This window comes from Podarcis bocagei (genome assembly GCF_964188305.1).
Source record: "Podarcis bocagei genome assembly, chromosome: 7".
Classification (NCBI taxonomy): domain Eukaryota; kingdom Metazoa; phylum Chordata; class Lepidosauria; order Squamata; family Lacertidae; genus Podarcis; species Podarcis bocagei.
Genome location: NC_138132.1, coordinates 62,129,223 through 62,146,985, shown reverse-complemented (window position 1 = coordinate 62,146,985; position 17,763 = coordinate 62,129,223). Strand labels below are relative to the sequence as shown.

Sequence of the window (17,763 nt, the reverse complement as noted above, 5' to 3'; positions counted from 1 at the left end):
GCGGAGCCTACTAATTTGGTTGCCATTCTGTTCCCTGCTGAGGTCTACAAGGGCAATAGAAAGACTAAAGAGGAGGAAGCTGAACCGCCTAGATTTATTGCAAGTAGTAAGGCAGGCCAGTGGGTCATATTGAGGTTGGTGGGGCAGTGCTATCCTAATGGGGCAACCTCCATTGATGCAGCAAAAGAACAGCCCTGCTGGATTGGTCTAGAAGGGTTGGTCTAGTCCGCTACCACCAGCACCATGACCATCATCACCATCTTTTTTTCATTACTGGGTTCTTTCCATCCGTGTTCTACTTAGATCAGACACACTGAAGTTAATGGACTTAGCAATAACCATCAGTTTCAAGGGGTCTACCTATCACCACCACCACCACCACTATCATCATTTATTTGTGGCTTACAACAAAAATGTTTAAAAATTACTTACAATTCTAAAGGCATACACGATACAGAATTTAAAATTCATCAAAAAGACAAAAGATCATTAATTGACTGAAAGTGCTCATCCTGCAATACCATAAAAAGAGGAAAAAAATCCAACTCCATCCTACTAAAAGATGAACGCCAATGCAGATTAGTTACAGATAGGTAGCCGTGTTGGTCTGCCATAGTCAAAATAAAAAAATTCCTTCCAGTAGCACCTTAAAGACCAACTAAGTTAGTTCTTGGTATGAGCTTTCGTGTGCATGCACACTTCTTCAGATACCTATCTGAAGAAGTGTGCATGCACATGAAAGCTCATACCAAGAACTAACTTAGTTGGTCTTTAAGGTGCTACTGGAAGGAATTTTTTTATTTTAATGCAGATTAGGATATCATCATTCCATGTGAACAACAATTGAGAGTCAAATGACTGGGTGAACAGGAATGTCTTTGCCTGGCACCTAAAAGTTGTTAATGATGGCCTTTACCAAGCACAACCAAGCATCTTTGAAGAGCATTCCACAATTGGGGAGTCACCACTAAAAAGGTCTGTTCTCATATTACTACCCTCTGCAGCTCCCTTGGAGGGGGCAAATGGAGAAGGGGCTCAGATGATGAATGCAGGATCTAGGTGGGTTCATGCAGGGAAAGGTGGTCCCTAACTTACTGGGGCCCTGAGCAACATGAGGCTTTATAGGTCAAAACTAGCACTAGGAATTGACCACCACTATTTCCAACACTTAAGCAAAATGCTTAAGGGAAGCTCCCCTCTAAAGCATGAAGTTAACAACCTTCATGGAGTCCGCTTCCCCAGTGGGTGATTTTCCTCCTTCCTTCCTGGAAGGAGAGGTTTTTCTCATTGTATCAAGCAGACACAGTTACTCTACTTCTAGGATCTATGCCACATTGATAGGAACCAGCGGGCAAAAAAGTACCACATACTCCTTCACAGCTCTCTCTGGAGTCAGCTCATCTATCATAAACAGCAACATGAACCAGTCTTGATACAGACAGAAATGACCTCTTGCTCTACATATTTGTGTGTAGAGGGGAAATGGTGGCCGAGGCATGAATAAAGCCGGGCAAAAATTTGTTGTGACAGTTTATGACAACATACAGCTGTAACCCTCTGAGCATAGCATGCCAGATCTGTCTCTGTTAAACATAGTGTGACCAGTACTGAACTCTGCTAAGTACTGAAATTAATGCAGTAAGAAATGTGATGTTGACTTAGAATGTACTCTCTTTCATCTTGCTGGAAGTTTTTTTTCTGGGATGTTTGTTTTGGACGTCTAGTACTCTTAATCGGGGGGGGCGGCAGCATGGTGGCATCCATATATTATTGGACTCTCATCAGCCCCGGTAAACATGGCCAATGGTCAGAGATGATGGGAGTTGTAGTCCAACAACATCTGGGGACACTCTGCTCTACACTATACATCATATTATTGTTCAGAGTTTAAAAACATAACAAAATCATTTCTGGATCAGGCCAGTAGTCCATTTCGCCCAACATCCACAATGGATGTTTATGGAAAGCACACAAGCAGGACCTGAGTGCAACAGCACTTTTCTCTCCAAAGTGGAGAAAAGTGTTGGAAAATGGAGGCAGTGTTCTATTGTTCTAATGTCACAACCTTCCAATGTCCAAGAATTTCTTACAACAGCACTTTTTAGGAAAGTTCAGCATTATTGTTACCACTTCACAGATGAAACCAAGGCTTGAAAAGGAATGGCTATGAGCGTTCATAATGGAGGATTTTCTAGTTCAGAGCACACATACTTTTACCCTCCAAAATGCTCTTCTATCAGCTCCAGTTGGCATGACCTGTGGTCGGGGAAAAGGCTGCAACTCTGAATGGGGTAACTGTGCCCCTGAAGGACCAGGTGCGCAGCCTGGGAGTCATTTTGGACTCACAGCTGTCCATGGAGGCACAGGTCAAATCTGTGTCCAGGGCAGCTGTTTACCAGCTCCATCTGGTACGTAGGCTGAGACCCTATCTGCCTGCGGACTGTCTCGCCAGAGTGGTGCATGCTCTGGTTATCTCCCGCTTGGATTACTGCAATGCGCTCTACGTGGGGCTACCTTTGAAGGTGACCCGGAAACTACAACTAATCCAGAACGCGGCAGCTAGACTGGTGACTGGGAGCGGCCGCAGAGACCACATAACACCGGTCTTGAAAGACCTACATTGGCTCCCAGTACGTTTCCGAGCACAATTCAAAGTGTTGGTGCTGACCTTTAAAGCCCTAAACGGCCTTGGTCCAGTATATCTGAAGGAGCGTCTCCACCCCCATCATTCTACCCGGACGCTGAGGTCCAGCACCGAGGGCCTTCTGGCGGTTCCCTTACTGCGAGAAGCCAAGTTACAGGGAACCAGGCAGAGGGCCTTCTCGGTAGTGGCGCCCACCCTGTGGAACGCCCTCCCACCAGATGTCAAAGAGAACAACAACTACCAGACTTTTAGAAGACATCTGAAGGCAGCCCTGTTTCGGGAAGCTTTTAATGTTTGATGTATTATAGTATTTTAATATTCTTTTGGAAGCCACCCAGAGTGGCTGGGGAAGCCCAGCCAGATGGGCAGGGTATAAATAATAAATTATTATTATTATTATTATTATTATTATTATTATTATTATTATTATTATTATTATTACTCAGGGGCAGAGTATCATCAGGTCAGTGACCCACCTATTCCAACACCCTGTTCTCGCTTGAGCTGGTGCCAGTGGGAGACCAGCAAGCAGGATTCAAGCCCAAGAGCACCCTCCCATCCCGTGGTTTTCAGCAATCAGTATTCAGAAGCCTTGCTGCCTCCAACTGTGGAAGCAGCGCATACCAACCATGGCAAGTAGCCATCAATAGTTTTCTCCTCCTCCATGAATTTGACTAATCCTCTCTGAAAGCCATCTAAGTTGGTGGCTATCACTGCCTCCCGTGGGAGAGAATTCCATAGTTTAACCATGTGCTGTGTGAAGATGCTTCCTTTTATCTTTTCTGAATTCCAATGTTCAACTTCATTGGACAGAAGTCCATGCATTCTAGCGTTATGAGTGGAGAGGGGACTTTTCTTCATCCCCTTTCTCTATTTCTCTCATTTTATAAACTTCTGTCATGCTCCTCTAAACTAAAAAGTCCCAAATGCATGCCACCCCCTTGAGGGGTCAATGGTCTGACTCATAAGGATAAGGAAGCTTCCTATGTTCTAGGTATTATAGGAGCTGTAGTTCAACAACATCTGGAGACCACCAGGTTGACGAAGAATATGCTCTCATGCGCCAGACCAATAAACAAGGGATAGTTGATAGTTTGATCTTCAGAAGCACATATATCTTCTCTTTTGTTGATATGTACAGAGCTTGTTTACTATCTGCTCTAAGCACCCACTTCCCCATGCCTGCTACCTTTCCCACAAGCAAACAGTCTTGTGGAATTGCTATCAAATTCTTACATTCTCAAATACACCTGGAAATAAGCTTCTTTGAAATCAACAGGCCCTGCTGCCAAGGGAGTCAGTTCCAGCACGGGTGTCGCAACAAAACAAAACATATCACAGAAAGAGTCAAGGCGGCCTCAGCAGGATCCCTGTTACAAACATTTTCCCAGTGCTAATTTTTGCAGCGGGACAGAACTCTTTAAAACTGTCACCGAAGGCTTGTGTGAGAAAACATTTTTGCTTCTGTCAAATTGCAATTGACAATAGTGTACTTTACAGGACTGAAAAAAATTCACATAAATTATCCCTATAATCATTATAATAACATTGTAAGGTAGTATAAACCTATTATCCCCATCATGTAGACTGAATGGCACCCAGTGAGGCAAAAATTGCATGGAGCCCACATTTTCAGTGGTGTATTACAACCACTTTCTAGTACTGAGCAGTAAAAAAATAGTTCCTATGAAAAGGTGTAAGCTTTTCAACTGCCCTATTCAGAGCACGAATCATTCTGAGAATCATTAAGAGCTATTTGACAGTGGAACGGACTCCCTCAGAAGGTGGTGGACTCTTCTTCATTGGGTTTTTTTAGACAGAGGTTTGATGGCCATCTGCCAGGGATTCTTTAGCTATTATTCCTGCATTGCAGGGAGGTGGACTAGATTACCCTTGGGGGCCCTTCCAACTCTACTTTTCTACAATTCTGTGAGAAGTTGCTCAGAAATATATCTGAACTCTTACAAAAATATTAAATGGTGGTGGTGTGGTGGGGGAATTAAATAAAAAAAAGACCAGAGAATACTAAATAGGCATGAGCAAAAATGAATGTGTTGAGGAAATGACAATTTTCTATCCGTTAAGTTATTTCTGCCTACATGAGACTCAATTCTCAGAAATGTTACACAAACCAATAAATGTTGCAAATCTAAGTAGTAAAGAGTTCACCTATCTATCTATCTATCTATCTATCTATCTATCTATCTATCATCTATCTATCTATCTATCTATCTATCTATCTATCTATCTATCTATCTATTTCCTCCCGCTGTTGGAGGGTGATTAAATTCATCTGAGCCACCAAAATGAGATTTTAAAAACTCAGAAAAAATTAAGTCCCAACAGCAGAATTCTCATTCCGTGTGTACATTTTGTTATCTTTTCGCTCATGTAATACTTCTGACAATTTAGCCCGACATAGTCGGGAAATATTTTCTCAAGGAAGAAGAGGTGAACAAGGATTTGGCTTTTTCCTCCAATCACACCATATGCTTTTGTTAAAAGGATTAGCAGGAACGAGCTGGGAAAGGAGACCCAAAGCGGACTCCAAACTGGCAATCGCCTTCTCCCAAGCAGAAAAGGGAGCCCAATATTTCCATTTCCCGGGAGATGCTGCTACATACACCCAGCCGTGTCCCGCCGGCTCACTTTTTGGCAAGGCCTCGACATGGTCCACATTCGCCGGCTACCAGATAAGGTCTTCCAGCAGCGCCGCGGGAAGATCCCTGCGCTTCTCGCCGCGCCCCGACGGGTGTCGCTGCGCCTCCACCTACCTGATCCGTGCTGCTGGCGGAGGATGGTGGCTTTGCCCGGCGGAGGCGAGGCCGACGACGCTGCTGCTGCTGCCGCCGCCGCCACGATAGTCGTGGTGCTGGAGTTGGAGGAGGAAGAGGACGACGACGAGGAAGCCGCGGCAGGGATGGAGGCTGCTGACGAGGAGGAGGAAGAAGAGGCTGCTGCTTCGCCCTGCGCCGGCAGGAGACGCTTGTCCCCCAGGCGCGGCTCGGCCGTGGCTCGCCCGGGCGGGCTACTCCTGCGCGGGCCGCTGCTCTGGATGTGCGAGACCGCCTCGGCCGCCTGCACGTCGGGCGGGGAGAAGCGCGCCAGGACGCGCAGCTGCGCCTGGGCCTTGTGCTCCTGAGTGTCCTCGTCGCCGTAGTCCGACACGCGGCACTCGTACACGCCCTCGTCCTGTCGCCGCACACCGGACAGCCGCAGCCGGTGGGAGATGTCGTTGCCCTGGACGCGCACCGTCTGCAAAGAGAGCGAGAGCGAGCGAGAGAGAGACGCCTTAGCCGTCCAGTAGGATTGGTTTCCCGGGATGAGGAAGGAGCTTGGGGTCTGTTCCAGTGCACAGCTTGAAAAAGACTCGCGATGTATATAAGGCGCTTGCCTCCCACTCGTTCCCACCCTCCACTTGCTGGACTCCTGCCATGAACATATTTTTCTTTTGGAGAGCTGAACATGTGAGAGACAACTCGCCCCTCTAGAAATATCCTATATGCCTTCTGTATCCCCCCTCATTTCCCGTCCCCGTCTCGCCGGTGCCACCACTGAAAAGTCAAGATCGAAGCTGCAAACTTTCCTGGGTGTAAAGTTTGTAAGGAGGTGTGCAAAGGATTGCCCTGTTAGGTGCAAACAAGCAAAGCTGTATAATTTTAATAAAATACCCTCCTCACCATAGAGGTGTGTTTACATGAACCCTCAATCCCTTGCCACCCACAGCTTACGGCTATATGGCGAACAAGCAACTGTGGGCGCACACCAGACCTTCTCTTATGCAATGTGCTCACATACCAGATTTCCAGCTATGACTGATTTACATGCACACTATGTTTCTAAATACACGTATGCAGAACTGCCTAGAGCTTGTAGTCACTGGGAGTTTGGGGAAACTATCCCTCCCTTGTATTTCAACCTCCCCCCCCCCCCAATTCCTAAGTAAGTGTGTGTACGTTTGCAGCCTTAATACTGCAATTCTGACATATATATTTTATTTATTAGATTTATACACTGCCCTCCATCAAAAGATGAAGGTGGTCCACAAGGTAAAATTGGGGACAAAGTCCCTCCTGCACAACGAAGCTATCTTCGGTAACTACAGATGGGCTTTGCATTGTAAAACATCGAGCGCCATAGTGTTTACATGTTTCATGTTTACATAGTGTCTGCCAATGGTACACTAGGTGGCTGTGCAGGATTTGGTCAATATGCACGCTGAAGATAAACCAGTCTCTGGTCACACTGTATGGACAAACACACACTTGAAGCTGCTTTGCACATAGGAGGTACAGTACCAGCGGGGAATTAATCTGAACCGAAGTCTGATTATGTGCACACATGTTTTTCTTGCATGCACAAGAAGTCTCAAAGCTGCCCATGTTTCTCAGGAAAATGCCAGAAACAAACCATGTGATTACTTTTAGTTGGTTGGCTATTATAAAATTGTATATCGCAAATGATGATCTGCAGGGGAAGGGCAGGTATAGAGCACCTTGTCTATCTAGCCCAGCATTGCCTAGTCTAGCAGGCAGTGGCTGTTCAGGGTCTAAGGCAGAAGTCATTCCTTTCACCTTTCCCCACAATCCTTTTTTTAAAAAACCTCAATAACTGGAGATGCCAGGGGATTGAACTTGAGATCTTCTGTATGCAAAGCAGCTGTTCTACCACTGAGCTATGATACCTCCCATGAAATGCACGTGTCTCATGAAATCATCATCAGCATCACCAGCTCCTCCTCTATTTTGAACCCTTCCCATCTCAATGATCTGTCAGAATGGCTTTGTGGAGGGCTGGCGACTTCCAGTTCTGGACCTCTGGCTGGAAGCAATTTCCTATCCATGGGCTACAGCTACCACTGTCCCTGCCAACTGGCAAGAGCAGATGGGAAATGGAGCCCAGCAACATCTGGAGGTCTACAGCTCCCTTGTCCCTTCTGTAGAAAAAACACACACAATAGTTTGCTGTGAAATCCAGGTTTCTCATCTGCATTCTGAAATAAATATCTGCTTCATCTCCTCCTATTCCTCTGTTTTTGAAACATGAGATGTATGTTTTCGGGACCCACTGTATTTTTTGTGATTGCATCCCCCCCCCCCAATAACGGCAATACCACCACCAATAAGTTATTGTGAAAAGCACAATAAAACTCTGTAAATCTGGCTTCAAGCACATTGGCTGTAAGCAGAAAAAAAGTCTACCTCCAACTCCCTGGAGACAAAATATTGAAACTGGCTGCAAAAGCACTGTAGTTGATTCTAATGCCCCTTAAGATACATAGGGAAGAAGTTGAAGGTAATCAGATTACAAGCAAAAGGGTGCTTTGTAGGTTAAACCAGAGCTCAGTTTGGAGCCTCAGCTAACCAGTCCTCGAACCTAGAAATACAGAATTTACATTGTAATGCATTAAATGAGAGTGTCCCTGAGCATGTGCAGAGCATCTTTCTTCGCAGGTCCTCACACCTGAGGGATCATGGATCTGGACTTGTAGGGGACCTGAGGCAGCTCCTCAAGGAACTTAAATCATAGAATCATAGAATCATAGAGTTGGAAGAGACCACAAGGGCCATCGAGTCCAACCCCCTGCCAAGCAGGAAACACCATCAGAGCACTCCTGACATATGGTTGTCAAGCCTCTGCTTAAAGACCTCCAAAGAAGGAGACTCCACCACACTCCTTGGCAGCAAATTCCACTGTCGAACAGCTCTTACTGTCAGGAAGTTCTTCCTAATGTTTAGGATTCCTAATGTAATCCTGCCCCCTCCCTTTGTCAAAAATAGACAATGTATGGACAGCATGCTTGACATAGTGTTAGAGGGACAACTCCTTGCAAAGAAGCTCTGTGGAATTAAACAACAACAAAAAAGCCTTTTGATGCTGCTCTTTCCCTCTGTCTTAAAAATTCAATTTGTCTTCCTCCCCAAAATCAAATATTCCACTGCTGCAAGTCATTGCTTTTGGCCATTTCTATCCGCCCCCTGCACCAAGGAATACTTCCAAGCATGGGGTCACTCATCCGAAATCAAATGCTGGCCACTAATTCCATCTCCTCCTTCCCTTAATTAAATGCATTTCTCCGTTGCAGTCAACAGCTAGCCACTAATCCTCCTTGCTCCCCCCTCTGCTTCCAGCAATAATGCATTTAAAATGTATCATCTGTCCAAAAGCAACCTCACTGTGCTGGCTCTCTCTAATCCTGCCCTCGTACTCTTGCAGAAACAAGTGCAGCCAACAGCATCCAGCCATTCATGCTTCATCTCTGATTCCCCAAAACAAATGCAGCCCTTCATACCCCTCACCCGATAATAATAACAATGAAAAACAGCTTCTGCATTTAATCCTCTGCAAAGCACACAAAATCCTGGTCAGAGAAAGGGGAGAGAGAAAAAAGATGCACCAGGTCCCTCAAAGTTGAATGCAGCCATGTTGCCATGAGTGAGTCCAAATCATCTTCCAAAAATAGATGCATTGGGACTAATATATTTTTCCCTTTCCCTCCCGTTCCCCCGTCTGAAATGCAGCCCGCAACATCTGCCTCTGAAATTCTGTCTCCAAACACTTTATCAATTTCCCTCTCCTCTGATCTTGTCCATATTTAGACATGCATATTCTCTCTCTCTCTCTCTCTCTCTCTCTCTCTCTCTCTCTCTCTCTCTCTCTCTCTTACACACACACACACACACACACACACACACACACACACACACTCCTATTGTTCTGTTTTCTATATTTTAATTATTCCTTTTTTGTCACCAGAAATAATAGTAGGATTGCCAACATGCCTGTTATCATCAGGGATCCCCGAGCTTGACCCTTATTTAAATAAAGCTCAGCTCCAAAGTGCTTCATCAAAGAAACCCCAAAGATTCCGTTTCCTATTGATCTACGTTCCACACACCAATTACAGGTGGGTGCTCCAGATCTAAGGCAACCTCCCGTTTGCAATAAACAAATTTCATAGAGGCAGGCCAGGATGGCTTTGCCTCCAAAGCTTAAGATGCAATCAGTCCAAATAATCTAAAAACAAAAAACAATGTAGCAGGTGGGAAAGTGTGTGCGTCACCTCATTTGGGTAGGGGTGAAACGACTTCTGCAAGATGTCACAATGTGTGATGTATGAAGATAGAAAACTTAATTTTGGTCTCTTGTGCCAATTTAACAGTCACAACCTCTGATGAATTTTGGGAACTGTAGCTTGGTGATGGGGCAGGGCACAATCTATTAATGACTCCCCCTTCCACAGACCCTGGGTTCTTTGGGATGGGGGAAGTAAGAATATTGACTACAGTGCAGATATATACTTGGAATTAAGTTCTGAGTACATATTTAGGCAAAGGAAGTGGCAAAGCTCCTAGACCAGTGATTCTCGAAGGGTATATGAAGCATGCCACACTGATGTGGCAGGAGAGGATGGCAAATATGGAAGGAAGTTTCAAGGCAAACATTTCAGTGTAGTGTAATGTAGTATAATGGTTTTTCTCTCCAGAATATGGGTAGATATATTTTCAAGATGAGAGAAAGAGCATCGAATGATACTGAGGACAATCCTAGTCGTGTTTTCCAATACATCTCTTATCAATTAAACAGGTTGGTGTGGCACTGGCAAATTTTCATTCTGAAAGTGTGGCCCAGAGAAAAAAGTTTGAGAGCCACTGTCCTAGACTGTGACACTGCAGTTGGGGGGTCTATATGTTTGCAAGTTCTGCCATGAGAAAAGCTCCCTTGTTGCATTCCTTTCATGGAAAGGGATATAGCTCAGTGGTAAAACATCTGTCCTCCCTGTTGATGTCCCAGGTTCAGTCCCTGGCATCTCCACATAGGGCTGGGGGTGTTCCCTACCATAATCCAGTGCAGTGGGGGGACAGACCTGTGGCCCTTCAGATGTTGTTGGACCACAACTCCCATCATTTTTTAAAACATGGGTGATACTGGCTGGGAATGATGGGCATTGTAGTCCAAATAGGGTCACAGGTTTCCCCATCCCTGCTCTGGAGGGTTGACATGATGTGGGCAAGGAGGACATCCAAGAATTTGGCTGCATACCACGACGAATCAAGGCCCCATCTTTGTGAGGTCTCCTCTCCAAGGACTCAGGAACAGGAGGGCTCCTCCAATCCCTGCTCCCTGAGATTCTTTAAGCTGGAATCGACAGGGACTTGTTTTTCCTATGTGCTCAGGCTGTGCCTACTCCTACCCCTACTCCAGCTAGATGCCTACAGAAAAGCAGAATGTACTGAGACACACTTACACTGATCTTTGTTGCATCCTTATTTGTTACCTGAAAAAGAAGAGAGGGAGAAATTAAACAGGGAGAATGGACGCATCAGAACAATATTTCTCTCACACCATTCTCCCTCCCCCTCCCCACCTCACATGCACCCATTAAGCAGACAGTTCTCTTCCTCAAACAGGGTTAATGGCAGACCACCTTTCCTGGATTGGGGATACACTCAATTGCTTCTTAACTTACTGCGTATGTGGTTTGGGTGAAAGACAATCGGGTTGACTGGGTGGTAGTAAAACAGTTCTCACATTTTGCTATTTGATAACAGCATTTGAGGGCAGGGATGGCCACAAGTCGGTTAACTGACATATATCACAAGCAGCTGCAATTCCAAAGGCAACCTTGTAACGCGGAATAGCAATGGCAGAAGCAAGAAAGGGAACTTGGTGAACTGGCCTGGGGTCGTGGGTTTTGATCCATTGTATTTCCACACAAGTCTTTCTTGTTACTTATTATCCATTATTATCCATTATCCTGACCTTCAAATGCATGGTAAAGGTATCTGACAATGTCATATTAACAGTCTTAATCAAATCTACTCAGAAGTAAGTCCTATTCCTACGGGAGTGGGGTTAGGATTGATATTAAAATAAGCAGCGACTTATAAAAGCAACATCAAAATAAAACCTCAATTGATGTTAAAAAGCTAAAAAGGCATAGGAATTTTTTTTAAGTCTTTGCCTGGCACTGGAGTGGGTGCTAGGTGAGGTTTTCTGGGGAAGACATTTCAAAGCCACCACTGAAAAGTCCATCTCCTGGCAGCTGCCCACTGCACTACTGATGGAAGGGGAACATGGAGAAATGTTCTGATCAGGGCAGATTGCCATGCTGAGAAAATCACCTTGTCAAGCCTAGCTCTACAACAGGGGATCATAGAATGCTGTAGCTGATGGATTACAAGAACCCAATATTGAATCACAGAATTGTAGAGTTGGAAGGGACCCAAAGAGTCATCTCATCCAATCTCCTGCAAGAGAAGAATCACAGCTAAAGAAACCCTGACAGATGGCCATCCAACCTCTGCTTAAAAACCTCCACTAAAGAAGAGTTCACCACTTTCAGAGGTCATCTGTTCAACTGTTGAGCAGCTCATACCATCAGGAAGTTCTTCCTAATGTTTAGTCGGAATCTCATTTCTTGTAGCTTGAATCGACTGGTTTGGGTCCTACCCTCTGGGGCAGCAGAAAACAAGCTTGCTCCATCTTCCACATGGTATTTGAAGAAATAGGTTTTTAACATGGCACCTAGAGTGCAGTTTGCAAACAGCTCTGCCATTGTTAGAAATAGGATACTTCAGCTGGGCCTCTTCATTTACACCATCCATTTAAGGCCCTTTTATGCTACTTTAACAGCTGTGGCTCCCTGCAAAGGATCCTAAGAAGTGACGTTTGTTAAGGGTGCTGGGAATTGCAGCTCTGTGAGGGGTTTTCTAACAACTTTCAGTGTCCTTAATGAACCACAGTCCCCAGGATTCCTTGGAGGAAGCCATGGCAGTTTAAAGTGGTATGACTTTGCTTTAAACTTATGGTGCAATGTGGATCAACGCTGCAGGTAAAAAAAGCTATCGAACATCTCAGGCTCAACGGTTGACAAAGGAGGCCCTTAGCAGTGGTGCCCATTGGCATTGACCCACAACAGGACCTTCTCAGTGGTGGTTCCCTGTTTCTGGAATGCCCTGCCTGGTGAGGTATATCTGTCTCTCCCATTATTAACTTTCAGGAGGAATTTACAAACATAACTATTTTCACCCAGGCATTTGATGGCAAAAGGATGCTATTCATGGCGACCTTAGAATTACTAGCTGTGAAAGTATATTATTGTTTTAGAATTTTTTTGATGTTTCAATTTGCTTTTAGAGTTTTTTTTTAAACAAGTTTAAAACATCTTTTGTTTTTATTGCTTTTTAGCGGATGTGTTTGGTGCCCTGGGCTCCTTGGGGTGGAAGAGCAGGATATAATTATGGTGGTGATAGTTAGATTGAAGATGGGACCAGCAATCCAAGCAGTCCCTTCCCCATGTTGTTGTGGTTTTTTTAGAAGAAAATGAGATGGGGTGGATGGAGCCCTGTCTCAGATCTCCCACGTATTGTCCAGTTTGTCTTTGACTTTTATTAAAAGGCTAAAGGCAACATGTAAAGCTCATCTATATATTTTCCTCTCCTTTGCCACCCCAGCCAATATTGCTGGGCGAGTGCATGTTTTGCAACTCCATTTGAGCAGAGCTGGCATGCTATACATTCAAAAGAAGCAGATTTTCAGCAATAGCTTTGTGACCTGGAAAGGACACTCTAACAAGAAACACTGTTTTACAGCTCCTGCCTCTGGTTCTATCATTACATCTATTTCCGATGTTCCAGTGGTGAGTGCTGTTCTTTTTGTGCCTAAAATAGCACCATCGAAGCACAAGAGGGAGGCTTCAGAAGATTTGAGGAAACCCTTCCAGAAATGAAAATACCTTCAGGGCAGTGGAGACACCAAACATGAGACCAAACCCTTAGTGTCCCTTCCAACTCTGCCATTCTATGTGTCTATGAAACATGGTCACTGGCCATGAAATGCTGGTTGACTTATTGGTGGTGCTGGTGAATTGTGTGCATTTCTGTGGAATAGAGTGCCTGGAATTTTGATTGATAGGGCTCTCCACTAAAACATTTCGTTGCAGGTCGCCTTGATCACATGTAAAAGCCAATAATCTGCCAGACTTTACTGTGACAAAGGAACAGAACCCAGGGCGGAGCTATGCAGATGGCTACATGGGGCTTCACAAATGAGAACAGGCTTGAGAACAGGTTTCATAGGAAATGGTTGCAATTTGGGATGCAGCTGGAAGGAGGCTGCATGTCTTCCTTATGCAAGTCCCTGGGAGCAGTGCAACACCCTCCCTAAAAACTTAAGAAGAACCTGCTGAAAGAGGCCAATGGCATATCTAGTTTAGAATCCTGGCCTTGCTGTGGCCAACCAAATGCCTGTGGAAAACCTGGAAGCAGGACCTGAGCAGAAGAGCTCTAACCCCTTCTGTGGCTTCCAGCAACTGTTATTCAGAAAGGTTACTGCCTACTGTGTCTAGTAGCCACAGATAGCTCTCTTCCTTGAATGTGTCCAATCTTCTTTCAAAGCCATTCAAGGTGGTGCCCATCACTGCCTCTTGTGGGAGTGAGTTCCATAGTTTAACTAGGCACTGGGTGAAGCAGGAGGAGAAACCTATCCCATTCACTTTCTCCATGCCATGCCTAATTTTATGAACTGCCATCATGTCACCTCTTCCTTGCCTTTTCCCTAAACTAAAAAAAATCCCAAACACTGCAACCTTCCTTTGCAGGGGAGTAGGTTCATTTCCACTCCAATGGTTATTCCGAGTGGTCCCTTTCTGTTCTCCTTTTTAAGTGAACGTGCGCCATTTATTCCTACAAGGATTCAGAGTTGTAGTGGGGGTAAGGCATGCTCTGCACCCCTACAGTGGATGCCTTGCCCTTGGCCAACAGGATCAACATGCGGGAATGCAATTTGTCTCCATTCAGAGAGCCACCTTATGCTCTTCCCTGCTGTATACAAGCCTTCTCTCCAACTGAGTGTGCACTTGCGCACATGCAGGCATGCACTCATAACTTACGGGTATTTTTGCTAGTACCAATTCACCAGCTGAAGCCCCAGTAAGTGGGTTGCACAGTTTTAGCCGATGTTGGTGTGGGCTTTAGCCATGGGACATCCCCCAACCCAGGTTCTCTTCTACATTTTAATTATTACGAGTCAGAGCAAAGATAAATCATTCCGCCGCAGAGTTATCCCGCAGCTTCTCCAGGGGGGTGGACATATGCACAGGTCACATCCCACCGGAGGAGGATTGGAAGAAGAAAGAAAAAAGCTAACAACTATGAATCATCGGCAGAGAAAAAGTTCCCTGTGCCAAACAACCCACCTCCTAGATTTGTTTACTTGGCTGTTGGATAGAAGGAAATGGAATGTTCACTTGACAGCAGTGGAGCAGTGAGTCTGTGATGAGAATAAGGCAGTGGAGGCTGGTCCATTGGGGAGAATGAGGAACAGCACCACCAGCCTTAGCCTGTCCTCTGCCAGCCGCCTGGCTGCTTGCTTACATCCAGTCCAGGAGGTGGCCCTGCCCACCAGCGTCCTCCTTCCTAAGTCTCATTGGGGTGGAAGGATGGGGACAAAACCAGAATTAGTCAGCTTTCCCTGTCATTGGCTCTGGCGCCACCTACTGTTGAGCTCCCTGCTTTCTGCCCCACCAGTCCAGATGGGCACCAAGTGCCGGTGGAATAAGGGGTGTTTCACACATGACCGTGGAGACAAAATTGGATGCCCTCAACAGAGAGCCATAGCTAAACCTGTATTTTTTCACAAGTGAACCTAGATAATGCACCTATTCTGCAAGCATGTGAGGCATATTCATGCATTACACTGGCATCATCTTAGATGTACATCCCCCCAAAAAAGTGGTATACCATTCACCAGTGTTTCAGCAGAATCCTGTCTGTTCATATTTAATTGTTTGGTGTGATCCATTTATCTCGCCATTAAGTAAAGCAGGTTATGGATTTAGCAGTGACTGGCAAATCTTATATGCATCTGATTACCAAAGGAAAAGGCAAATCAGTAGTAATTCTGTTACTAGCTCTACTCTTACTAGAATGAATAATAATAATAATTTTCCAAGGACTGCAACATTTAATCAATAACTGTTAAATTTTGAGGGGTAACTTAGACTGCAGTCCTATGTACAATTACATGGGAACGCAATAGAAATTCCTTCTCAGCAGAGATTCATGAATTTTGCCATAAAAAAGTGGTGCCTTAATCAACCAGGTCCCTACTTAATTTTTTTATTAAAAAGTTTTCAGCACAAATACTTATACAAATTACAGATGGCAAGGGCTACCTTAAAAGAGGCATTCCCTCCTGTGTATGAGAGGAGGACGCATCTTCTAAGATAAAGTCATCTGCAAGGAGAGTCGTACATCACTTGAAAACAAAGCAAGCCCCCTTTCTCCTTCAGAACAATTGCTTTTCTCCTGATATGCAAATTTAACAAATTAATTCCCATGCAATTAATGAACTGAAATTAACATAATCAGGCCCCAGTCCTATTAAATTAATGGCATTTTCATTTCTCCATAGTTTTGGGGTAGCTTACCTAGTCATCCTCACGTTTTGTCCTCTCAACAAACCTGTGAGGCAGATGTCATTAAACTACATCTCCCATCACCCCTGCCCATTGGCCATGCTGGCTGGGGCTGATAGGAGTGGTAGTGCAAAAGATCTGGAGGGCACTAGGTTGGGGAAGGCAGCTGTACAGTAAGACTGAGATTTAGCAGCTTGCCCAAGGAGAACTTCACATCTGAGTCTTCCCAGTCCATGTCTAGTTCACCACAATCACTCAATGCATCCCTTATGAACTCTGCATTTTCTAATGTAGATCAGCCTCCTACCTCTTAACTCTGAGTGCTCATCAGGAGATAGCTCAGCCAGTAGAGCATGAGACTCTTAATCCGAGGGTTGGAGCCCCATGTTGGGCAAAAGTTTCCTGCATTGTTGGACCATCATGGGCTCTTCCTATGATTATGATCAGTGGTTGCTGGTGCTCATTGGGACTGGTGGGGTGGACGGCAGGGAGACCAACAGTAGGTGGCGCCAGAGCCAATGACAGGCAGAGCCAACTAATTCCAGCTTTGTTCCCACCCTCCCTGCCTGCCTTCAGGTCCTTCCAGGGCAACACTGAAACAAGGGTGACCGTCAGTGCCACCTACTGGAACTTTTGTGCAAGTAAGAAGGCAGGCAGATGAGAACCAGCTGAAGGCAATGTCCCATGGAACAACCTTCACTGGTGTCCATATAAGCGGGGAGAGAGGGAAGGTCAAAGGTGGAACAAAGGGTGGAAGGATAGCTGGGTAAGCAGAGGCACAGCGGCACAGCAGCACCCAGGCCACATTGTGATATTTTAAGTATAGCATTGATATCCCACCTTTCCTCTGAGGAGCTCAAAGCAGTGTCCATCGTCCCCCCCCCATCCCATTTTTATCCTCACAACAACCTTGTGAGGTTGGCTACATCTGTGATTGAGTGACAGGCCCAAGGTCACCCAGGGAGCTTCATGGCCAAGTAGGGATTTGAACCCTGGTCTTCCAGGTCCTAGTCTGACACTCTAACCACTACACTGCACTGGCTTATAGTCCAAGCATTCATCTCTAAGCCAAGAATGAAAGGGAAGTTCACCAACAATTACCATTCACAACAAATAATAATAATAATAATAATAATAATAATAATAATAATAATAATAATAATAATTCTTCTTCTACCCATATCCTTCCCCACCTTTCATCAAGGGCAGATTTACAACTTGATTCAGTGGGCCTCAGAAAGCGCTGATATGGGGACTTATAAACATTCACCCCATGAAGGTAGCTTGCATTTTGTGTGTCCGTTTCCCTGTGCCGAGAGAGTCCTTGTCATCTAATCTTAACTGTACATCATAAATACCCTTCAGCAACATTTGTCATGTTGCAGATAACTACTGTAATTATCACCAGCCCAGGAAACATGCTCAAGTTCCCCACCTGTTCCCCACCTGCAATGAACCAAAAATGCTCTGCTCCTTTCTGCTGTCAGTCCATCTCGCCTCCCATTCAGACAACCAGTTGATGTCCTCATGGGCTGATTCTTGCTTTTGAGTTCTGATTTCCTATGTGGCTGCTATGATGCATCATCATCAAAATGCAAAGGTTGTGGCTCACCCTGCAACCATTTTTTTTTAAAAAAATATATAAACCGATGAACCTAGGGGTGGTGCATTGGAAATGCACCACTGAAGGCCTGTTCAC

General features: G+C 45.1%; 2 protein-coding genes across 4 annotated transcripts in view; one reads left to right on the top strand and one right to left on the bottom strand.

The window, feature by feature from the left end:
• LOC308590908 (uncharacterized protein F13E9.13, mitochondrial-like) overlaps positions 1-17,763 on the top strand; it is a 546,161-nt gene that overhangs the window by 227,021 nt on the left and 301,377 nt on the right. The window lies entirely within an intron of this gene.
• Positions 1-17,763, bottom strand: part of VSTM2B (V-set and transmembrane domain containing 2B) — a 45,436-nt gene that overhangs the window by 23,524 nt on the left and 4,149 nt on the right. For all 3 annotated transcript variants that reach the window (XM_081201285.1, XM_081201283.1, XM_081201284.1), the window contains 2 exons: positions 10,893-10,922; positions 5,419-5,899 (listed from right to left, as the gene is read on the bottom strand). In XM_081201285.1, coding sequence (XP_081057411.1) covers positions 5,419-5,899; positions 10,893-10,922 — 511 coding nt within the window. The remainder of the gene's footprint in view (positions 1-5,418; positions 5,900-10,892; positions 10,923-17,763) is intronic.